The sequence below is a fragment of the Euleptes europaea genome, chromosome 6 (genome assembly GCF_029931775.1).
Source record: "Euleptes europaea isolate rEulEur1 chromosome 6, rEulEur1.hap1, whole genome shotgun sequence".
Lineage (NCBI taxonomy): Eukaryota > Metazoa > Chordata > Lepidosauria > Squamata > Sphaerodactylidae > Euleptes > Euleptes europaea.
This window is the reverse complement of record NC_079317.1, coordinates 3,347,075-3,371,499: the sequence shown is the minus strand read 5'-3', so window position 1 is coordinate 3,371,499 and position 24,425 is coordinate 3,347,075. Positions and strand designations below refer to the sequence as shown.

At 50.5% G+C, this 24,425-nt stretch overlaps 2 protein-coding genes across 2 annotated transcripts; one reads left to right on the top strand and one right to left on the bottom strand.

Annotated features, from left to right (window-relative positions):
* The first annotated feature begins 5,768 nt into the window (after positions 1-5,768).
* LOC130479801 (40S ribosomal protein S29) lies at positions 5,769-6,226 on the top strand. Its single transcript, XM_056852236.1, has 3 exons — positions 5,769-5,830; positions 5,993-6,092; positions 6,191-6,226. The coding sequence occupies exons 1-3, from the start codon at positions 5,769-5,771 to the stop codon at positions 6,197-6,199; spliced, it is 171 nt and encodes a 56-aa protein (XP_056708214.1). The 3' UTR covers positions 6,200-6,226.
* A 12,293-nt stretch (positions 6,227-18,519) lies between these two features.
* On the bottom strand, positions 18,520-24,172 carry LOC130479795 (zinc finger protein 165-like). The gene is made up of 3 exons (XM_056852231.1): positions 23,381-24,172; positions 20,550-20,673; positions 18,520-19,235 (listed from the first exon to the last, which is right to left on the bottom strand). Exons 1-3 carry the CDS (start codon positions 24,170-24,172, stop codon positions 18,520-18,522), a joined length of 1,632 nt encoding a protein of 543 aa, XP_056708209.1.
* Between the last annotated feature and the right edge of the window lie 253 nt (positions 24,173-24,425).

The window sequence follows — 24,425 nt, the reverse complement described above, 5'->3', positions numbered from 1 at the left end:
AATCCCAGGTTTATTAATGTATTCTCTTTGTTCCAAATATGGAAAGATCTGTTAGACTCCTTTTTGGAGGTCTTCAGTCTCATAAGCATAACTAAATGCTCAGAGAAATCTTCTAAGTTTAAAGCTTTCATTCACACAAGAATCATAGCTTAGTTCTGAGTCTAAGTTTTACATCTCGGGTAAGAGATGGAAAAGCTACATCAGACAGGTGTCTTTCAATAGCTCTCTAATCCTGGACAGTCTGACTGCAGTTTATATGCTCTTAGGGTTTGTGTTGTCAGTTGTATGGAAATGTATTGCAGTGGACATGTGAGTGTGATGTTGCACTCCCAATGCACACTCACTTAGGCCTCAGCACATCAGTTTGAGACTTAATATTTGAGACCCAATCACAGCACTGAGAATCACAGCTGTGACTGAGATGAAGTCAGCAGTTTGTCAGCATGTGGTACACCTCACTTGTCAGTGTTGTCATCTCTCAAGATGACCTTTCTTATCTCAGCCTTAAGGTAAGGAGAGTTGTGCCTCTTTGATTGAGTCATTAGCCTTTCATGTTATGAAATAACTAAGTCGGCATCCCTCAAGATAGGTGTGTATCCACAGATCCCCGTTGCATAACGACCTTGGTTGAGGGAAGGCATTGACACCTCAATTCTCTTCACACACCAACATTCAACGAGTCTCCCCACATTACGTTATCTCCTTCACTGGCAACTTTCCCAGAGAGAAGCATCGGCTTCTGTTACAGACTACTGAGAGACTACTGAGAGATTTCTAACACCAGTTCTTATACAATTTAGGGTCTTTTCAGCATGTCTATGGGATGTCAGCACAATATATCTCCTGGTATGTCCTGGCCTGCGACATAACCTTATCAAAAGCTGTACTGAAATCACTATAAATCAGGGGTGTCAAACCCGAGGCCCTTGGGCCAGATTTGGCCCTTTAAGCCTTCCCACTCTTGGCATGAGCACTTGGGAACCTGCAAGCAGCCCGGAGCTGAATTCAGGGGCAATGGAGGCAGAAGGAGAGGTGGGGGGAGGTAAAAATACGGGAGAGAAAGGGAGAAGGGAGAATCACAGGAAAGCTGCCCCAGGTTCCTTTGTGAACATTCTCAGCACAAAACGACACTGTCTAATTCTCCAAAAGTCTGAAATATCCACCAAGTGAGCCTCCTTCATACCATTTTGCAAATGTTTGCAGCCCAATCAACTACTTCTTTGGGGGCAATAGATTAACCTGCTAATGTTCACTACCTTGGGAGTAGAATGCTGAGAGGTGCCTCCCCCAACATTGAAATGAATGTAGCTCTTATTAATTTATGAAATAGAATGATAGAGTTGGAAGGGATCAGCAGGGTCATCTAGTCCAACCCCTTGCACAATACAGGAAATTCCAAAATACTCCCCCCCCATACTATACTTCATGTCCAGAAGTTGGCCAAGGTGCCCTCCCTCTCATGATCTGCCTAAGGTCATAGAATCAACATTGCTGACAGATGGCCATAAGAACATAAGAAAGGCCCTGCTGGATCAGACCAAGGCCCATCAAGTCCAGTAGTCTGTCCACACAGTGGCCAACCAGGTGCCTCTAGGAAGCCCACAAGCAAGACAACTGCAGCAGCACCATCCTGCCTGTGTTCCACCAAACCCAAAATAATAGGCATGCTCCTCTGATAGTAGAGAGAATAGGTATGCAGCATGACTAGTATCCATTCTAACAGCCATGAATACCCCTTTCCTCCATGAATATGTCCACTCCCCTCTTAAAGCCCTCCAACCTGGCAGCCATCACCACATCCTGGGGCAGGGAGTTCCACAATTTAACTATGCGTTGTGTGAAAAAATACTTCCTTTTTTCTGTTTTGAATCTCTCACCTTCCAGCTTTAGCAGATGACCCCGTGTTCTAGTATTAAGGGAGAGGGAGAAAAACTTCTCCCTGTCCACTCTCTCCGAACCATGCATAATTTTAGAGACCTCTATCATGTCTCCCCTCAGCCACCTTCTTTCCAGGCTAAACAGCCCTAAGTGTTTTAACCGCTCCCCATAGGACAGTTGCTCTAGTCCCCTAATCATTTTGGTTGCTCTTTTGTGCACCTTCTCAAGCTCTGTAATATCCTTTTTTAGGTGTGGTGACCAGAACTGTACACAGTATTCCAAGTGTGGTCTCACTATAGATTTGTAGAAGGGCAGTATGATATCAGCAGTCTTATTCTCAATTCCTCATCTAATTATGGCCAGCATGGAATTTGCCTTGTTTTACAGCAGCCGCACACTGGGTTGACATCTTCATTGAGCTATCACTACCACCCCAAGATCCCTTTCTTGGTCTGTTGCTGCCAGCACAGATCCCATCAGTGTATATGTGAAGTTGGTATTTTTTGTCCCAATATGCATCACTTTACACTTACTCACATTGAATCTCATCTGCAAACTTGACTACTTCACTGTTTAACCCCAACTCCAGGTCATTGATGAACAGGTTGAAAAGCACCGGTCCCAACACAGATCCCTGAGGCACTCCACTGCTCACATCCCGCCATTGTGAGAACTGACCATTGATTCCTACTCTCTGCTTCCTATTTTTCAGCCAGCTCTCAATCCATAAGAGGACTTGTCCACTTATCCTATGACTGTGATGTTTGCTTAGCAGTCTTTGGTGGGGGACTTTGTCAAAAGCTTTTTGGAAATCCAAATACACAATATCCACAGGCTCATTCCTGTCCACATGCTTATTGAGGCTTTCAAAAAACTCTAATAGGTTAGTGAGACAGGACCTACCCTTACAGAAGCCATGTTGGGTTTTGGCCAGCAGACCTTGCCCTTCTATATGCTTGACAATTCTATCTTTAATAATGCTTTCCACTAATTTATCCGGAACAGACGTTAAGCCAACTGGCCTGTAATTTCCTGGGTCCCCCCTGGAACCTTTTTTATAAACGGGTGTTACATTGGCCATTCTCCAGTCCTCTGGTACTCAGGCTGATCGAAGGGACACGTTACATATCTTTGTTAGAAGTTCAGCAATTTCCCATCTGAGTTCTTGAAGAACTCTAGGATGAATACCGTCTGGTCCCTGTAACTTGTTAGTTTGCAGTTTGTCTAGACGTTCTAGGACTTCCTGCCTTGTTACCATCTAGCCTCTGCTAAAAACCTCCAGGGAAGGAGAGCTCAGCACCTCCCAGGGAGGTCTGTTCCACTGAGGAACCGCTCTGCTAGAAAATTCTTCCTAATGTCGAGACGGAAACTCTTTTGATTTAATTTCAACACGTTGGTGATTTATACATTTATTTGTTTGGATACACATGGCCTGACCAAGTGTCATTTATGTCAGATCTGCCCCCTCAAACAAATGAGTCCAACACCCGTTTAGTCGTTCCACAGACTAGTTCCATCTTTTCTGTACTGACCCCTGCTGGAGACCGTGGGGCACCGCGCCAGCTCTCTGTTGCACTTGCCCCCTTTGGCCAGCAGAGAGCAGCAAGGAGACATGACCCACAGAAAGAAATGCCAACTAAAAACTATAGGCAGAAATCATTCTCTAAACCAGTGGTTCTCAAAGTGGGCAGTACCACCCCCTGGGGTGGGGAGTGCGGGGATTAGCGGGGGGGGGCACTAAGAGGCAAGGGACAGCAGGGGGTGGGCTAGAGGTGGGCCCTTAAACTGTGTTGATGGATAGGGTAGGAGGCGCTGGGCAGGCTTTCTCCTGATGTTGCCTCCCAGCACTGACATTCGCAGGTGGACTTCCTCTAACTATGGAGGCTCCCTTTTGGGGCCCACCAATGGTCTGGTTTTGCAGGTATCTGATTTGCATGTATCACTGAGCTTTGTCCTCCTGAAGCCCATACCCCCCAAATCTTGATGTCCTCCAAAGCGCTATTGGACTTGAATTCAGCGATCCCCTTTTAAAGCGATCCATGCCAGAAAGCCAGTGGCTATCATTGCATCCACCCAACCCCCCCCCTTCCCCCACTGGATTGGAGCCCGGTTTCTGGCACTTTCTCCAGGGAAGGCAAGTGATGGCTCTTGCCTACGGCCGTCTCTTCCTCCCTCCTGCATTAGTCGTCCCGGGGCGGCTGCGAAGGAGGGCTGCCAAGTCCAAGTCGGGAGATTCCTGGAGATTTGGGGGATGGAGCCTGGGGTGGGCAGGGTTTGGAGAAGGACCTCAGCAATGCCCTGGAGCCCACCCAATAAAGCCGCCGTTTCCTCCAGGGGAGGAAATCTCTTGTCATCCGGAGAGCAGTTGCAATCCCGGGAGATCTCCAGGCAGGGGTTGGCAACCCCATGAGATGCGGGGAAAACGCTTCGGCAATTGAATGGGGAGGGGGAATCTTCTGCCTCCGGCTGTTCTTTGGGGCAGTGGTTCTCACCCTTTTTTGCTCGATTCCCCCCTTTCACCATTGTTCAGAATATAATTCCCCCCCTCCCAAAATAGTGCATTCCCAAAAGGTGCATTCAAAGTAATATGCGCTTTGCTGAATAGTGGTCCCAATTCCCCCCCTGGAACCCTAAAATCCCCCCTTGTCGAGAACCCCCTGCTTTGTGGGCTTCTTGCAAAACTCGCCTCCGCCCCACGCGGAGTCTCAATGGGCTCAGTAAAACGGCTCTGGAAGAAACCGGACGGGGAGGCGGGAGGCGGAGGAGAGCTGGATCGCCTTCTTCGCCGCCCCCTCGTCCTCCTCCTCCCCCCGCGCGCCTTGTGCCCAAGGGCCGCCTCTGGCCCGGCCCCTGCTGGCGGCCGGCGGGACTGCGGGTGCTGCGAGCGGCAATGGCGCACTTCCACCAGGAGGGGGCGGCCGAGAGCAGCGCTTTGCAGCTGTAGGATTGGGGGGGGCAGCGCTCCTTTCGTCCCCGGACGGCGCCTTCGCCATGAGACCCTCAATAAAGTCGCCCCCCCCCTGCGACGGGGCAGGACTTGAACCCTGATCAGGACGGCGCTCTCAGCTGAGGGGTCCTCGGTCCCTTGTCCAGCCCTCGCTTGCTCGGAATTGCTTTCACCGCAGGGTCTCTTTTGGGATGCCTCCCCCCCCCCCGACGCCCCTGCCCCTTCCAGCCTCTCCTGCCAGCCCCTTGGAGCCCTCCTCCCCCCTCGCTCTCGCTTGCTGGACATGTGACCCTTTCCTCGGCCACCTCCCCCTCTGTGCCCGGGAGAGCGCACAAGAGCCCTGCAGGGTTGGCCCAAGAGCCCCACCCCAGCCACCGCGGGGGTGCAAAAGGAGAGTCCGTGTCTCGCTGTCTTGCCCAGGCTACGCTGCAGCGGCTATTCACAGGCGCGATCCCACTACTGATCGGCACGGGAGTTTTGACCTGCTCCGTCTCCGACCTGGGCCGGTTCACCCCTCCTTGGGCAACCTGGCGGGCCGCAGCTCCCCGCGGCCCGCCATATTGATGCCGGACTTAGTGCGGACACCCGATCGGCACAGCCCGCTGCAGCCCAGAACTCCTGAGCTCACGCGATCCGCCGGCCTCAGCCTCCCCGGCAGCCGGGATTACAGGCGCGCGCCACCGCGCCCGGCTGGGGCTTCGCTGGCCCAGGGACGGGCCTTATGCCGCGCCGGCGCCGACGTCACCGGGCCCGGACACGCCCCCTCGCCTCGCCACGCCTTCGCCAGCAGGGGGAGAGGCCTGACTCCGCTCCGCCCACGTCACGGGGCCCGGACATGCCCCCCTCCCTCCCTCCCTCCCTCCCTCGCGCGGGGCATGCCGGGAGCCGGACCGCCTAGGACGCGCCTGCGCACTCGCCGCCCTCCCTTTCCCCGCCAGCCAGCATGGGCCACCAGCAGCTCTACTGGAGCCACCCCAGGAAGTTCGGGCAGGGGTCGCGGTCCTGGTGGGTCGGGGGGACCGAGGGGGAGGGGGAGGGGGAGGGGGAGGGGGAGGGGAGGGGGCGGATGGGGATACACCCCCCCCATGAGGGTCCCCCCCCCGCCCCCGCCACGCGGCCTGGCTGACCGGGCCTCCGCCTCTGTGTCTCTCTCCTCCCCCCCCTCAGCCGCGTCTGCTCCAACCGCCACGGCCTCATCCGCAAGTACGGCCTCAACATGTGCCGCCAGTGCTTCCGCCAGTACGCCAAGGACATCGGCTTCGTCAAGGTGCGGGGCGGGGGGGATGGGGGGGTGTGGGGCAGGGGCGAAGGCCCGAAGGGGGTCGGTGGGCGCTCACGCTCTCCCCTCTCTCCCCCCCCCTGCAGCTCGACTGACCCACCCACGGACGCCCGGCACGGACGGGAAGCGGCCGCCGGAGACCGGCCAGCGGGGAGGTCAGGGGAGGGGGTCTGCTCGCCTGGCCTGGCCTGCCCACCCGCCCCACTGTTTTGATCATGAAATAAAGAGGCTGTGAGCAAGGCGCTGGGCGCTGCCTTCTTCTGGGCGGAGGGGGGAGGGGGTCGCTTGCCAAAGGACAGGTGCCCAGAGGACACTCCTAGGGGGCGGGGGGGGCGTTTTCTGCCATGGGGGGCACCTTCCCTTCCCCCTCAATCACTGTTACTCCTGGAAGTCCCTTAGGGGGGGTCATATACTGCAGCAAAGGTCCATTCCCAGGTAGCTCAACACAGACCAGGCTGGGGGCGTCATAGGAACAAAGGGGGTGCCTTTGCAGGTGGGAGGGGGTGGGTGGGTGCAGGGGCTGTTTTCTGTGAGCAAGGCGCTGGGCGCTGCCTTCTTCTGCGGGGAATGGGTGGGGGTCCCTTGTCAAAGGACAGGTGCCTACAGTTATGCTCTTCGATGGCTGTAAATAAAGGTATCTAAACAGGTGCCTACAGTGGATGCAGAGACTCTTAAGGGCCTGGGTGCAGGGTCTCATTTCTGATGGCGGAAGGGGAGGGGGGCTCATTTCACAGCTTGCCCCCACCCACATCTGGGAATCATATAGGGGGGGATTTGGCTTGTACAAGCACAGGTCCGTTCCCAGGGGCAGAAGGTACCACGTTGCCCCTGCACTGTGTTTCCTTCTGTTTAAGCACTTGACCACAGTCACAGCTTACACTGAATACCTTATCACTCCTTTGGTGCCAGCGCTGTGAAATTTATGGGGTGCTTAGAAGACAATGTGCCCCTGATTGGCAATGAGCTCTAGAATGCAGCAGTCCCAAAGTGATAGGCCTCCAGTGCAAGGCAGGTATGATGGGGAATTTAGCCAATTTCATTGCTGCGAGAAATCCAAGTTACAGGCCTGCATGGTGGTTGCCCCCACTGTGAAATAAAGAGGGATAGGATGGGGGGGGGGCTGGAGGGAAATGATCCTGATCCCTTCCTGGATTGGTTGACCTCTGGGGTGACTCGGTGTTCCAAGGTCTAAAGAACTAGGCAGACCTTGGAACCACAAAAAATCTGATGCTTAGGAGATCTAAGAAAGATCATTTGGCAAGGGTGTCAAACAGGTATCCAGGAATGGTTTGGATAATCAAAAAAGATTCTGGGGGCATAGCACGTAGAATGAACCTGAGAGTGGTCGAGACACAGGGTACTCTGACACGCTTGCCTGGCTGAGCGGGAACTGAAATGATGGAGAAGGATATTATTTGGTGTTGGCTCCTATAACTATTACTGCTCTGCCAACCAAAGTGTGGCAGTCGTCTTGCTCCCTCGGCTCAGAGGCCAATTACACATTTTGTTTCTTTGAGACTCTGGGACATTTTCTTTTCATGCATAGAATCATAGAGTTGGAAGGTACCACCAGGGTCATCTAGTTCAACCCCCTGCACAATGCAGGAAGCTCACAATGACCTCCCCCACACACCCCTGTGATCCCCTACTCCAGTGATGGCGAACCTTTTAGAGACCGAGTGCCCAAACTGCAACCCAAAACCCACTTATCACCGAGTGCCAATGCGGCAATTTAACCTGAATACTGAGGTTTTAGTTTAGAAAAAACAACTCATACGTTAACATCTTTTGCCCTAAAAAAATTACACAATAACAGAGCATTCAATGATACAAACAACTTTTTATTGAAAGGTAAAAGTTTGCATTTGGCATACTGTTGAAGAACCTTGACCCCGCCTCTTTCCAAATGGATACTGTCGCACCGCCTCCCAAACCAGATACTCCTCCAGCAGCCCCTATCTCTAACTGGTGAAGATCCCCCCACCCCCCAGCAACCCCTTCTGGGGCCAGCTCCTGCCTCTCCTCTGACAATTTCAGACTGACCTAGAATCGTCGAATTGGAAGGGACCACCAGGGTCCTATAGCCCAACTCCCCTGACAAAGCAGGAAATTTACAACTACCCCTCCACCTCCAGTGACCCTTACTCCATGCCCAGAACATGGCTAACCCCCCAGGACCTCCTGCACTTCTTGCTACTCCCAATACAAGCTCCTCGACCTTACCAACCCACCCCTCCCCATTGCTCTGATATCGGCTCCCTATTTCCAGGACAGCAAGGAGGGGGACCCAAATCCAGCCACCCCACCCGACCCCCTGCCCCAGGGGGCAGCTCCCACCCTAGCGAGGCCTGCTCCCCATCCCAACCCCTCCCGCTGAAGCAGACCCTTCCCTCTCCCACCTGCAAACGACCCCCCCCCCAAAAAAAACCCAGACTCTGCAGAGGCTGATCCCCCCCGCCCCTGTGAGCCAGCTTGGGCGGAGCTGGATTGATGCCGCTGCGGCAGCTCTCTCTCTCGAGGTGGGCGGATGCCCTGGTGGGAGGGCTCGGGGAGGCGCATGCACACTCCGCGGGGCAGGCAACTCACGAGTAGGGAGGCGACTTCATCCTCCCCCCCCCACCGCTCCTCTGCCCACTGCCCCCAAGCCGGTCTCGGCAGCAGCCACCGTGGTCCCTTTAACTCAGGGGTCCTCAAACTTTTTAAACAGGGGGCCAGTTCACTGTCCCTCAAACACTGTTGGGGGCCGGACTATAGTTTGAAAAAAATATGAACAAATTCCCATTCACACTGCACATACTGCTCAGCAGTAACGCACAAGCTCACTCACTAGCAAACACACACACATACAAGCCCACTCACTAGCAGGCACACACACACTCTTTAATTAACAGGCATTTATACTATTAAAGGTGAAGGTTTCCCCTACACCACGCTCATCTCTGCAGCGTAACAAAGATATAGTTAGTATTTTGCTCTGGCTGGGTTTCATAGCGCCAGGAATGCATTGTTACAGGAACCTCCAGAACTGAAAGGGCACACAAAATCTCTCATGGTCGTCATCTGACTACAAAACCCCACTGATGTCACTCAGCAAAGAGAAACTGGCTATTCTTTTCCTACAGAAGAAAAGTGGGCAACTGGCCACCCTGTGCCACCAAATGTGGCATATATGCCTACATCTCGTAGGGCACACTACCAATGCCCAGGGAAGGGGCCAGTTGCCTGCTTAGGCTCAGTCCCCCCACTTAGGCTTTCCGCAAAATTTTCATTTCTGCAAAAGATGCTGTGCAGTTTTCAGCGAGACGCCAAGAAAGGAGAACGGGGTGGGGGGGGGAAGAGAGGTAAAATTAGGACCGATTTAAAAAGGGAGAGGGAAAATAAGGATAAAAAAAGGTAAATTTAGGAGGGGAAGTGGAAAAGGTCAGTTTGAAGGAGAGGGCTGCAGGGTGGGTCACTAGTCTTGCAGGAGGTCGGCTTGATGCTTCCTGGGCATGCTGCTATATGGGCTTATTTATTTTTTTAAAAAATCTATCTCAGTGCGATCCTAGGGCCGCTCTCTAAATGCACATTTTCCCCAGCCAAATCCTCAAAAGTCGAAAATAAGCCCCTATGCAGAGTTTTTGAGAATTCAGATGGGGGAAAATGTTTATTCGTGGAAGGTTTTGCCTTGGATTTGCTGCTCTCGAGATGCGCATTTTCCCCAGCCAAATCCTAAAAAGTCAAAAATAAGCCCCTATGCAGAGTTTTTGAGAATTCAGATGGGGGGGGGGGAATGTTTATGCGTGGAAGGTTTTGCCTTGGATTTGCCGCTCTCTAGATGCACATTTCCCCTATCTAAATTTTCAAAACTCTGCATGGGGGCTTATTTTTGCCCATTTATGCACGGGAGGTTTTGCCTTGGATTTGCCCCTCTCTAGAGGCACATTTTTCCCATCTGAATGCTCAAAGCTCAACAAAACCCCATGCAGAGTTTTGAGAATTCAAGATGGGGAAAAGATGCCTCTAGAGAGCGGCAAATCCAAGGCAAAACCTCCCGTGCATAATTGGCCGAGTTTGGCTTAGACAAGAGCAACTCCAGACAGGAGGCAGCGGGCTAAGCTCTACCGGGAGTCAATGCGGTTTACTCCTGAGTAGGTGCACTCGGGACCAGGCAAAGGAGGGAGGAGGCTAGATGAAGGGGAAGGGGTGGGGGGGGAAGAGAGGAAGGCGGGTTGCCCCAGAGGCGAGCCAATGCCCCCCTTACAGGCTTGAGGTCCGGGTCAGCTGCCTCCGGCTTCTTCCCAAACCACCGGTGGCTGCAATTGGTGGCAGCCTCCTCAGCTCTTTCTTTTGGAGGGCTGGACGAAGGCAGGCAGGGAGGGAGGGAGGGGGAAAGGAGGAGGAGACGGTGACGGCCGCCTCAGGTCACAAGATAGTGCCCAAGCGGAGCCGGTCGGAGGCCATCCCCGCACGGAGGGCCGCTTCAAACTACTGCTCCCGGCATGCAGCGGGAGAGGAAACAGGCTTTCTCCCCCTCCTGTGTCCATCCAGAGGCGGGCCGCGCTGCATCATGGGGCTCGTAGTTCCTGGTGGGGAGGCGCGGCGCTGGTTTTTGACCCGGCCTGAGGGGCCGGGTTCAGGACCCTGAAGGGCCGGATCCGGCCCGCGGGCCGTAGTTTGAGGACCCCTGCTTTAACTGGAGAGGCAGGGCATTGAACCTGGGGCCTTCTGCATGCCGAGCAGACACTCTGCCGCTGAGCCACAGCTCTGTCGGGCCATTGCAACGGCCCCAGTTCTGCTGTCCCAGATCCCCCCCGCCGCCCAATTCTCCATGTCCTCCCCGGCCGCCCAATCCCAGTTCCGCTGCACCAGCCCATGGAGCCAGCCCCACCGCTCCGCTCACCGCTCCTTCTGCTCAGCCCCGGCGCCCTGTTCCCCACCACCCAGCCTCCACTTCCTCCCGGTTACCTGGCACCGGCCTGGCCCCAAACTGGCACCGAGGCTCCCCGCCCCCGTGAACCCGGCCTCCCACGAAGCGCTACCGGTTCCTGTTAGTACCTGGAGGTTGGCAACCCTAGCAAGAGTTCAGTAGTGCCTTAAAGATAACAAATTTTTTGGCAAGGTATGAGCTCTTTTCTACTGCTAGTGACAGACTAACACGGCTACCCATCGTGATATATATTCAAGGTTATGCTTTTCAGTGATCATGTAACCCATTTAGAGTTTCTTTTTTTGGGAGAAACAGTATGGTCAAAGGGTCATGAGAGGCAGGAATTACAGGGTGAGCTGCATTCGTGAAGAGGTCCAGAGAAATAACATCTGCTAATTGGTATTTCCCTTCGCAGTCAGATTTCCCTGTTTTCCCCCCTTCTGTCGCAGCCTACAGATCTGCCCAAACTGCTGCTCCTAGGAGATGCCCCCCCCCCAAAAGCAAGAATAGCATCAGGGACAAATCAGATTCTGCAGCAGGAGGGGAAAACTAATGACAAGTATTCTTCCTTCAGTTAGTGGAAATCATAGCTGGGATCTGACTATGATGCTAACTGCCTAGCAACAGAAACAAAACGTGAGAAGCAACCCGTCCATATTTTCACCTTTATTCACCAGCTGTTGGGAATGATCCACTGCCACTTGGGTGGGGCGGGGGGGGGGGATCATTGACTCTTCTGACCTGATTCTGTTTTTATTGGTACTCTCTAATACAGAGTTATATAACCAGAGCCCTACAGCTGAAAGTAGCCTAATGTACCATCCAGTCCAACTCATAGCTCCATGCAGGACCTATTTAGATTTCTACACCATGCTTTTCTCCTCCATAGGGAACCAAAGCAGCTTACCTAATTCTCCTCCTCCTCGGTTTTATCCTCACACCAACAGTCCTGTGAAGGAGGTTAGGCTGAGAGTTACCGGCCCAAGGTCATCCAGCGAGCTTCCCTGGCAGAGTGGGGAATCGAACCTGGGTTTCCCAGATGCCAGTCTGACCCTGTAACCACACCATGTTGGCTCTCAAATCCACAACTGGAGCATCCCTGACAGCTGACCAGTGAGGAAACGCTCTCCCTCTCCTCTGCATAACTGGCTGTTACCAATAGAAATTTAGAGTTGACGTCGATACAGAAGTCTTTCAAAAGTTTCTCCTCCCTCGGTGCCAATTCACATTTCTTCCTTGGGTTGTTACCATGACATACAATCAGGCACAAAGGTATTTACTAATACCTGAGCATCCATATGGTACAAATCACCTGACAACAATAAAACAGTGTTTGTGTAAATATCCATTGATCTTTGGTTCTTGTGGGTTATTCGGGCTGTGTAACCGTGGTCTTGGAATAGATCCATTGATCTATTTTTTCCTATGTAGATTCTTCCATGTGTAAATATCCATTTATCTATTTTTTCCTATGTAGATTCTTCCGTGTGAGTGTGAATTTGGATGAGTGAATGTGGAGCACATTCCACATTCCAAATGTATGTACACTTTTATTATTTAGTTTATATGCCTAATTTCTGCTTAATGTTTTTTTTCTCAAGATGGATCCCCCAGGCAGTTCACAATAATATACAACTGAGCTATCCAATTAATTAAAGATGGCCAATTATAAAATGCAAATGAAATCACATAAGAATCACTAAACACCTCCACATGGAAGGAACAGGAGGCCACTGCAAAAGCCGGCTTCATCGGACTTCTTCTGAGTTTCAGAAATGTGGGTCATGTGGGGAGGTTCCTGTGGGAGGCTCCCACTTTTGATTCTTGGATGTGAAGTTTTTATTAAAGCTATTTCAACGCTCAACACATTTATCGCTTTCTGTATTTATTAATTCTCTGATGATTTTTAAGGATTGCTATATGGCAAACGCTCTGAGCATTCATATAGTTTCTTCCCTGTATGAATTCTTTGATGTTCATTAAGATCTGTTCTGATTGAAGCTCTGGTCTCACTCCAAGCAATTACCGGTAAGTGGTTTCTCCCCTATAGTGTCACAAGAACATAAGAAAGGCCCTGCTGGATCAGACCAAGGCCCATCAAGTCCAGCAGTCTGTTCACACAGTGGCCATCCAGGTGCCTCTAGGAAGCCCCCAAACAAGACGACTGCAGCAGCACCATCCTGCCTGTGTTCCACAGCACCTAACATAATAGGCATTCTCCTCTGATCCTGGAGAGAACAGGTGTGCATCATGACTCGTATCCATTTTAACAAGTAGCCATGAATACCCCTTTCCTCCATGAACATGTCCACTCCCCTCTTAAAGCCTTCCAAGTTGGCAGCCATCACCACATCCTGAGGCAGGAAGTTCTACAATTTAACTATGCGTTCCATGAAAAAAATACTTCCTTTTATCTATTTTGAATCTTTCACCCTCCAGCTTCAGCAGATGACCCCACGTTCTACTATTATGGGAGAGGGAGAAAAGCTCCCTGTCCACTCTCTCCAAACCATGCATAATTTTATAGACCTCTATCATGTCTCCCCTCAGCCGCCTTCTTTCCAAGCTAAACAGCCCTAAGGTTCTTAACTGCTCCTCATAGGGCAGTTGCTCTAGCCCCTAATCATTTTGGTTGCTCTTTTCTGCACTTTCTCAAGCTCTGTAATATTCTTTTTAGGTGTGGTGACCAGAACTGTACACAGTATCCCAAGTGTGGTCTCACCATAGATTTGTACAAGGGCAATCGGCAGTTTTATTCTCAATTCCTCGTCTAATTATGGGCAGCATGGAATTTGCCTTTTTTACAGCAGCCGCACACCTGGTTGACATCTTCATCAAGCTATCCCCTACCACCCCAAGATCCCTTTCTTGGTCTGTTGCTGCCAGCACAGATTCCATCAGTGTATATAGGAAGTTTGGATTTTTTGCCCCAATGTGCATCACTTTACACTTATTTACATTGAATGTCATTTGCCATTTTAATGCCCATTCTTCCAGTATGAAGAGATCCTTCTGGAGCTCTTCACAGTCCGATTTTGTTTTAACCACCCTAAATAATTTGGTGTCATCTGCAAACTTGGCTACTTCACTGTTTAACCCCAACTCCAGGTCACTGGTGGTTGAAAAGCACCGGTCCCAACACAGATCCCTGAGGCACCCCACTGCTCATATCCCGCCATTGTGAGAACTGACTGTTGATTCCTACTCTCTGCTTCCTATTTTTCAGCCAGCTGAAAGAGGACTTGTCCACTTATCCTATGACTGTGATGTTTGCTTAGCAGTCTTTGGTGGGGGACTTTGTCAAAAGCCTTTTGGAACTCCAAATACACAATGTCCACAGGCTCATTCCTGTCCACATGCTTAATGACACTTTCAAAAAACTAATAGGTTAGTGAGACAGGACCTACCTTTACAGAAGCCATGTTGGGTCTTGCTCAGCAGGCCTTGCCCTTCTATATGCTTGACAATTCTATCTTTAAGAATGCTTTCCCTCAGTTTACCTGAATCAGACGTTACGCTAACTGGCCTGTAATTTCCTGGGTCCCCCCTGGAACCTTTTTTATAAATGGGTGTTACATTGGCCATTCTCCAGTCCTCTGGTACAGAGGGACATGTTACATATCTTTATTAGGAGTTCAGCAATTTCCCATTTGAGTTCTTGAAGAACTCTAGGATGAATGCTGTCTGGTCCGTGACTCTAATGTGAAGTTAGATTTGTACTTTTATTGACACTCCTTCCGCACACTGAGCATTTATATAGTTTCTTCCCCCTGTGGATTCTCCACTGAGCTCTAAGACACTCGTTCCTTCTCTTTTCCTTGCTGGATTGGGATTTCATGAGAATCCCCACCCTGAGAAGGTATAGCTCTATCCCTCTTCTCCATGGAGTTGCCCTCTTGCCTCTGTGGTCCCACTGTAATTGTGAAAATTCTTTTTCAGCTCTTCAAGCCGTTGTGCCACATGGTTTCACCTCATTCTCACTCTCCCATCCATCACCTACTGAAATGAAGAAAGAAACCTGTTAAGAAGCTTAGGGAGATATTACATAATCTTAAATAAAAGGAGGAAAAGATCCCTTCTGGATCAGGCCAGTGATCCATCTAGTCCAGTATCCTGTCTCACACAGAGGCCAACCAGTTCCTCTGAAGATGCAACAGGGCAGAGAGGCTGAGGCCTTCATGAGAACATCGGATGAGCCCTGCTGGATCTGACCAGTGGTCCAATCTAGTCCAGCATCCTGTCTCACACACTGGCCAACCAGTTCTCCTGGAGGGCCAACAACAGGGCATAGAGGCCGAGGCCTTCCTCTGATGTTGCCTCCTGGCACTGGGGTTCAGAGGCTTATATACATACTGATGTGTATTTTTGTTCTCAGATCCGAACTCCAGGCCCTCCTAGGAGGTGAGTTTGGTATTGTCTGGCCTTTTTCTTCTCCAGTACAAGTAAAATGTGAATAAAAAGGGACATTTTACAATAATGTTATTATACTAACACTGTTGTCCCTCCCACTCCAGATCTCTCTACTGAAGTGCTCCCCCCATTATCATAGAGTCCAATATGAGCAATGAGGGTAAAGGAGGCTGGTTGAGCTTATGGCTTGCTTTATTGGCCAATAAGTCATAACTGGGTGAGCCAGGATACAGACGAACAGCTCTGTGATCCTGCCACACACGGGGCGGGGCAAATGCAAGAGGATTTATAGACGTTTGACATTCCAAGTACAACAGTGATACATTTCTGAACATCCGATGCTAGCTTGTCAATACAACGTCGTTAGTTTCTACAGCGCGTGTGCAAGCTTTGCAACAATATTGAATAGAGCCTGTCTTCTTGAGAACGTTCAGTGTTAGTTACTGTAAGTTACTGGAGGGGAGGGGTATGTGGGAGGAAGCCTTCCCTTATGCGAGGGGAAAGTTTCCAGCCTTTGGAATGTGTGTGCATATGTGCTTGGTGCTAAAGGGAAGGGAAGGGGGGGCCACTGGGATGCGTGTAGCTTGCATGGATGTATGAATGTTACTCAGGTATGATTACTCAGGCGCAACACTACCTATGCACGGTAATCCCTCCCTTCCTCTAAGAAACTCAGGGCAGGGCACCAAGTCCTCCTTTCCCCCCACAACAACCCTGCAAGTGCGGTCAGGCAGAGAACAGATAACTGGCCCAAGGGCACCCAATGAATTTCATGGCATATGGAGATATGAATCCATGTCTCCCAAGTCCAAGACTCCAACCATGACACCATACTGGCTTTCACCTCTTGGCTGACATGTTGAGGGGGGGCAGGCATCACCTCTTGGGGCCAGATTTGGCTCAGAGACCTTCCGTTACTGATCCCTAGAGGTCAGATAAAAAGGATCAACACACTGTACCCATAAGGGTGGCATCTTAATAGAAGAAGGGTTGGTTTTTATATGCCAACTTTCTCTACCACTTAAGGGAGACTCAAACCGGCTTACAATCACCTTCCCCTCCCCACAAAAGACACCCTGTGAGGGAGGTGGGGCTGAGAGAGTGTGACTAGTCCAAGGTCACCCAGCTGGCTTCATGTGTAGGAATGGGGGGAGAACCCAGTTCTCCAGATTAGACTCCACCGCTCATGTAGATGAGTGGGGAAGCAAACCCCGTTCTCCAGATCAGAGTCCACTGCTCCAAATCACTGCTCTTAACCACTACACCATGCTGGCTCTCAAATAGTTTACCCCGCTGTCCTGTGTCCCTTTAAGCCACAACTTCTGAATCCTAATTAGACCTACAACCTGCACCAACATTTTTACTCAGTTTGGACATGTTGGGAGTAGCTTTTCTTGGTCCTGTAACTTGTCCCCCGGGGCAATGAGGACCTCAGTTGGACCATCCTATCCCACATCTAGCAGAGGATCCTCCTCGCCCTGTGGAAGCCCCATGAGCTCTCAGGTAAGAAAGACAGTGTGCCCTATATCTAAGTACACACCTGCCAACCTTTCTCCTTCCTCCAAGCTGTTGGCAACTGAGCCTTCCCTGTTTTCCAGGCAGGAGAGATGGTCATGTTAGGAACTGGAGGTCTTTCTTTGGGAGAAACAAACAGAGTGGTTATTTCCAACAAGTCTTACTAAAAGAAAACCGTCTGTGATTCCGGTCCTTGGTTTCTCTGGATAGCTTCAGAAATGGAATTGTCCATAGTTTCTGCAGAGTGCTAAAAATGCCCTTCCAGAGAGGAGCTGAAGAACAGCCTTTGAGAAGCAGGCGGAAGGTCCATTTTATCCATCACCAGCTCCAGTTCTGGCCACTTAAAGACCCGGCAAAGCTCACTGTCTCCCCCTCCTCCCATCCCTTGAAAGCCTGTTTCTTCTGTGTCTTTGAGGGCCTCCCTCGGTTCCCTTTTATGTGCCATCAATTTGAGCTTCAGGTGGAGGTGAAACTCCATGGCTGCTGCCATTAGTTCTCTGTCAGCTAATCCTGAATACACTTGATAGGATTGTTCAAGTCGGGACATCAAACAAGCTTAAAAACTACCCTAAAGTGACACTGTTGCCAAAATATGAAGATTATATTTAGATTCTGAACTGCCATGGGCGATTTCCCTGCCCCCCTCCCCAAGCCAATACTGGATTTTACAATAGGGGTGTGTGTGTGTGTGTGTGTGTGTGTGTGTGTATAAAAAGATCATTTCAGAGAATAGTCATGTTGGTCATGGGGAGGGGTTGAGGCTCAGTGGTAGAGCATCTGCTTGGCATGCAGAAGGTCCCAGGTTCAATCCCCGGCATCTCCAGTTAAAGGGACTAGGCAGGTAGGTGATGTGAAAGATCTCAGCCTGAGACCCTGGAGAGCCGCTACCAGTCTGAGTAGACAATACTGACTTTGATGGTCCAAAGGTCTGATTCACTATGAGGCAGCTTCACGTGTTTGCAGTAGAAGAACTGGACTGAAGTCCAGTACCATCTTAGAGACCAACCAGAGTCTTAGGGTAAAAGCTTTCAAGAGTCAAAGCAACCTTTGTCAGAAGATGTTTTTCCATGCTATATGTAACTATATTTACATTTATACACCACATGGACCCTTTAGAGCTGCTTATAGTAAGCGCAAAACACCTAAAGCATCTAGGCAGTTGCTAAAATACCCACCCCCATCCAGCTGCCAACTATTCCCCCAGGTAGGGCTCCTGAATCCAGATCTCACCTTTCAGATGACTCAGTGTAACAAGATGTAGATTTCATGGCACAAAAAGGAGAGAGACTGCAATGAGAAATCCTGCTACCCAAGGTGGCTCTTGCTAGCCATGCCCCTAAACGCTTAATGTTGATATGTGATGAAAGGGGACTGGATAACTCTTAAAAACTCTTACTACCCCACCCCCCTGAATCCTATAGATCAAAGCATCCAGAACAGTCACCAGCAGTTCATACTGATGGACTGACTGACTGCTGGGACTCCTTTGTACATCTTTTTCGTTAGAAACGTGTCTTTGCACAATCCATTCCTTCAGACCGTCTTCTTCAGCATCTGTATTTTGTCACACATGGAAAGTTGTCAGCTCAAGCTGAAACTTTCCCCGCTTTTCCCATCCCCGATGTGGATTTTGTGATGTTTGTTCAGGTTCGCTCTCTGAATAAAGCTTTTACCACAGTTTGAACATTCATACGGCTTCTCCCCTGTGTGGATTCTCTGATGCCGATTCAGATTGGAATTGCTGCTGAATCTCCTTCCGCAAACCGGACATTCGTGAGGCTTCTCTCCAGTGTGGATTCTCTGGTGACGGTAAAGCACCGAACTGGAGCGGAACGTTTTCCCACAGTCTGAGCATTCGTATGGCTTCTCTCCAGTGTGAGTCCTCTGGTGAATTATAAGCTTTGAGCTGGAGAGAAAGCATTTCCCACAAGCCAAACATTTGTGGGCTTTGCCTCCAGCACGGTGGCTCTTAAGGACACTGGAATTCTGACTGAAACTTTTCGCATAAGCTTTGCCGGCTTTTCGTTTCTTACCAGCAGTGTCAATTCCTGAATGGACTGTGGTTATAATGAGCGTTTTGTAATCTCCCCCATAAGGATCGGATCTGTCTGTTTCACGGCACAGTTGGGCTCGCTGGGTAACTTTAAGTCTCTCTGGACTCACTGAGGGGTTTTCCGGCTCACAACAGTGGGCCACAATTTCTTCTGCTTTCCACAGCGACACCCCACATGGCCCCACTTGCTCAGAGTCTTCTGGCGCATAATCCTCCCTCTCAGGTATGGTCATCCACCCTTCGCCTGTTGAAGAAATGAGAGAATCCCAAACAACTCATTCCCAGGACCAGAGAGAAATGGAATTTGACAGAGGGGAGCCAATGACAAAGGAAAGGGCAACCACCTCCCCTTCCAAGACCTTGCTCAGTGGGGGGAACTCCATTGCTAAAATGACAGATGCCCACTTTTCCTGCTGCTTCCTAGAGGACCTAAGTTGAAGCCAGACAGAGCAGAGGAGGGGAGGGGCTGTGGCTCAGTGGTAGAGCATCTGCTTGGCATGCAGAAGGTCCCAGGTTCAATCCCCACCATCTCCAGTTGAAGGGACTAGGCAAGTATATGATGTGAAAGACCTCTGACTGAGACCCTGGAGAGCGGCTGCCAGTCTGAGTAGACAATACTGACTATGATGGACCAAGGGTCTGATTCAGTATAAGGCAGCTTCATGTGTTCATGTGTTCATGTGTTCAAGCAGAGGATGCAAGAATTTCATCATATTTCATCATATAGAAAATAAGATTTATTAAAACATCATATAGAAAATATTATTTATTAAAAGTAGTTTCCTCCCACTTTTCCATTCTCATTTTGCTCAAGGGGGCTTATGTTAAATTGCAACCCCAAACATGAAGCATTGGTAGAAGCAACCAATAAGAAAGCTAAACCCCCTGGGAAAGGGGTGCTGGTCAGTTCTCTGTCAACTGGCTGAGAAGAACCCACCTTGAGGCCAAGTTGGCCCAGAGAGTCCATCCTTCTCCAGAAACACTCAAGGATACGAGGTCAGGGGTGCAGGGAAGAACCCTTTCATCACAGGGACAACCTGCTGGGAACAGCTACCTGCTTCCCCTGCTCTCTCCATCCTCCTCTAGCTCCCTGTATTCTGCCCGGACAACAGCTGACGGCTCCTCCATATTCCCATGCTCACTAGGCTTGCTGGTTAGCCATTGCCCCACAAGTTAGATTACTGGGCTGCGGGGCCTGGCCCTCTCCTCTGCACTGTGCCGTGGTCTGCCGCTCCTTCTGGGAGTCCACAGAGAGATTTTTGCTTGCCTCTGCCCGGTGGCTCCAACCCTCCTGCCCACTCCTCACCTCTGTGCCTATGCCAGTCTGTCTTTGTCGATGTGCGGCTTTTGAGCGCTCACGGAGAGCGTCCTTTCTGGACACCGCCGGCTGCGGCTGCATCCCACAGGGATCTCAGAGGTGTGGAAGGGAAACGAGGGCGGGACAGTCCGTGATCTTGTGACACTGAACTGTTGTGATGTCACAGAATGTTCTCAAGACACTCTAGCTACTCAGGGGTGTGTACCTTCCTGCAACTCAGCAGAGAGGATCCCTACATACCCAGCAGGCTTGTCTCCTCCCCATCACCTTCCTGCTTGGTCTCTGGGTACAGCTGCCGCTGCTCAAAATGCGATGGAGGACACGCCGCCTCAGAGAACTGCTCCACCACCTGCTCCAGCACCACCTACGAGGGCAGCAAGGGACCATTTGAGGGCACAAGGGCCGTGCACAAGATGGTTTGCTTAAAATGTCTGTAATCCTAATTCTATTGCATTGCTTACTGGCAGTCCTAAATTGTGATTTTAAATTTGGGTGTGTGTTTTTAATGCATTTTATGTACTCTATTTTGTGAATGTTATCTACCTTGTACGCCGCCTTGATCTCCATAAGGAGATAAATGTTTTAAATAAATTAATCATCCAATTTATAGAGGGACCACCTCTCCTGGTATGTTCCCCAGAGAAGCTTACGTTCACGTAATACCAACTTGCTGGTGATCCCCGGCCCAAGGAGTATCCGGCTGGCCTCGAACCAGGGCCAGGGCTTTTTCGGCCCTGGCCCCTGCCTGGTGGAATAGCCTCCCTAGTGAGATCACAGCCCTGCGGGACCTTCAGGCGTTCCGCCGGGCCTGCAAGACGGAGCTATTCCGCTGGATTTATGGTTGAGGCCAGCGACGGTTCTTGTTATGATTACTGGCCTCCCTAGTCCTCCCACCCCCTTCCCCGCTGCTGAGCACCACCCCTTCTATACCACCTTAGGGGGTGGTTAGATTCATCTGCCACTTGCAGATTGCTATTTTTGGAGTTTTAGTGCCACTGAAGGGCATTATTGGGCTATTTTAAATTGTATTTTAAATTATATTTTTAAATGGGTTATTGTTTTATCATATGTAAGCCGCTCTGAGCTCGACCTTCGGGTTGGGGAGAGCTGGATAGAAATGTAATAAAATAAATAAAATAACTAATTAAATAGAAGTCTCCAGAGGAGGGAAGAATTGGTAGGCCAGAAAGAAATCTCTGCACTACTGGCTAAAAAGAGTCCAAAAAACAAAGGCCATTCCTGGAACAGACTCACCGGGGGCTCTTTGACTGGTCAGGCAGCCCTGGATTCAAAGCTCACTGTGGAACAGACCTCCCTACATAATTGCAACCCTGTGGTTACTGATTGGGGCGGGCCACGCTGCCAAGGCAAGCAGAACCAAAAGGAGACCTGGGAGGGGTCTTTGGTGTTAGGGGCCCTAAGGTCAGCAGCTGCTGCTGCAGAATTTGGAGCCAGGTGGGCAGCCAAAAGATGGGGTTGCTCTCTTGGCCAGGATGCTGGCCTTTACTGACAGGTCTTCCTGCTGACCCCAGGACGGGATGTTCCATACCCCTGCCTGCATCTGAAGAGCACTTGTAATCCCGAGCACATGGACAGGCCTGGCCAGGTCAGTAACCAAGGCTTCACCCCAGACTTTGAGGCTCAAAGATAGGGTTGCCAACCTCCAGGTACTGAGGAGAAAAAAGGCACCTCTGTACTAATACCTTTCCATGCAGGGTAAGTACAAATTGATTCAATCAGACGTCAGCAAAGTACATCACCTCCTGAATACGATGTCTCCAAATGGGTTAAATCGAGATAATGATCTGACATGTTTTTATAAGTCTGAGTTGGCTTGTTTAAATGCACACTGTCACTTTAAGATTTCTAACTTGCCTTTGGTATGCATCACCAGCAACAGTGCACACCTGGGTTTTCCTATGTAATTGAGTAAGGCTGTGTTTGACTTTACTAGCTGCACTATGTGATGTACTTTGCTGACGTCTGATTGAATCAATTTGTACTTACCCTGCATGGGAAGGAATTATAAATGTATAACAGCACTTTTTTGTGAGTATATTGTATCAAATCCAATTATATTTTAATAGTCATAATCTTTATATATTTATATACTGATTGTATAATATTAATTTTAGGAAGGACTGAAGAAAGATTTCCACTGCTGTAGATCTGAAACGGCCGTATCCATTGATGATTGTGGCTTTATATGGACTTTATACACAAATATTACAATACTAATACTTACCTGGTACTCGGTTGAGACCTTTGGAATCATTTCTGCTTTGTGCAGATTGTACATATTGTATATATTTGTGCTTTGTATGTGTCATGTATATGGTCCTTGTTTCATCTCAGTAGCTTATAAAATTTGCACTTTGTGTATATATATCATCCTGTACTGTTTTCCTAACCTCCAGGTACTAGCTGGAGATCTCCTTCTATTACAACTGATCTCCAGCCGATAAAGATCAGTTCACCTGGAGAAAATGGCCGCTTTGCAAGATGGATTCTATGGCATTATACCCTACTGTAGTCCCTTCCCTTCCCAAATCCCATCTGTGATAGGCCTTTTATGCAGGGACCTCGGTCACCCCTGCCAACGGCTTCGAGGCTTCCTTTTGATTATGCCTGATTAAGTCGGTTTCAGGTAGCCGACTCAAGGTTGACTCAGCCTTCCATCCTTCCGAGGTCGGTCAAATGAGTACCCAGCTTGCTGGGGGTAAAGGGAAGACGACTGGGGAAGGCACTGGCAAACCACCCCGCAAAACAAAGTCTGCCTAGAAAACGTCAGGATGTGACATCACCCCATGGGTCAGAAATGACCCGGTGCTTGCACAGGGGACATTTACCTTTTTAACCTCCAGGTACTAGCTGGAGTTCTCCTGCTTTTACAACTGATCTCCAGCCAATAGAGATCAGTTCACCTGCAGAAAATGGCCACTTTGGCAATTGGACTCTATGGCATTGTAGTCCCTCCCCTCCCCAAACCCCACCCTCCTCAGGCTCTGCCCCAAGAACCTCTTGCAGGTGGCAAAGAGGGACCTGGAAACCCTATTGGCCACCCTACGCACCTGGCTTTTTTCTCTTTCTGCCTCCTGCCGCCTCAGAAGGAAATCCTCCACCAGGGCAACAGCCTGAGAGCACGTCTCCGGACCACGTTCCCGCACCCAACTCTGGATCTCCGCGGGCAGGACAGCGAGGAACTGCTCGAGGATCAGCAGCTCGAGGATCTGCTCCTTGGTGTGCCTCTCAACTTTCAGCCACCGACAGCAAAGCGCCTGCAGCTGGCTGTAAAGGGCTCTGGGTCCCTCGGCCTCCCCATAGCAGAGACGCCGGAAGTGCTGCCGATGCCTCTCCCTGCTGATGGCGTCTCCTCGCAAAATGGCTGTCTTCACCTTCCCGTAATGCTCCCTGTCTCTGGGCTCCAGCTTGTGAAAGGCCACCTCGGCTTCTCCGCTGAGAGCTGGCTGGAGGTGAGCCGCCCACTCCTCCCTGGGCCACCTGCAGGCTTCGGCCACTTGCTCAAAGGAGGCCAGGAAGGCCTTGGCATCACCCCACGGAGCAGGCTCCTCTGGACCCTGAGGGAAGGCCAGCCTCGAGGGAGGGGGCTCCACCGCCTTCAGGAACTCCTGCCACTGGGCTTCCCAGCGACGGGCCGTGCCTTCTTCTGGTTCCTCTTTCACCTGCACCTTTCTGAGGGACCCCACGGGACCCCCCAACTGTATCGCTTCCGTGGGTTTTCTGTCTTCTTCCAAGGCCACCCTGGGTTTGCTTCCCGCTACATCTTGGAGGGTCTGAGGGGCTTCTCCTGTCCCGTCTGTGCCCTCTTCTTGTGCACAAGAGTCTCGCTCCTCCATTTTCATCTTTTGGCACTTTCACAAAGATGGCGGTGCACTAAAGAAAGCACTAGCAGAAACCGCAATGATCTAGAAAGCCGTGCTGAGTTTCTGCCTGGAAAAGGATTTGGGGACCAGAAAGAGAGAGAATCCACACAAACAGTCGGTCACTGGTGTTCTGCCACTATTTTATGTTAAAAATACTGGCTGTGAAGTAAATACAAGTAACGCATCTGCAAATTCAGGTGTCATAAATGCCAGGCCCACACTACACCATCCC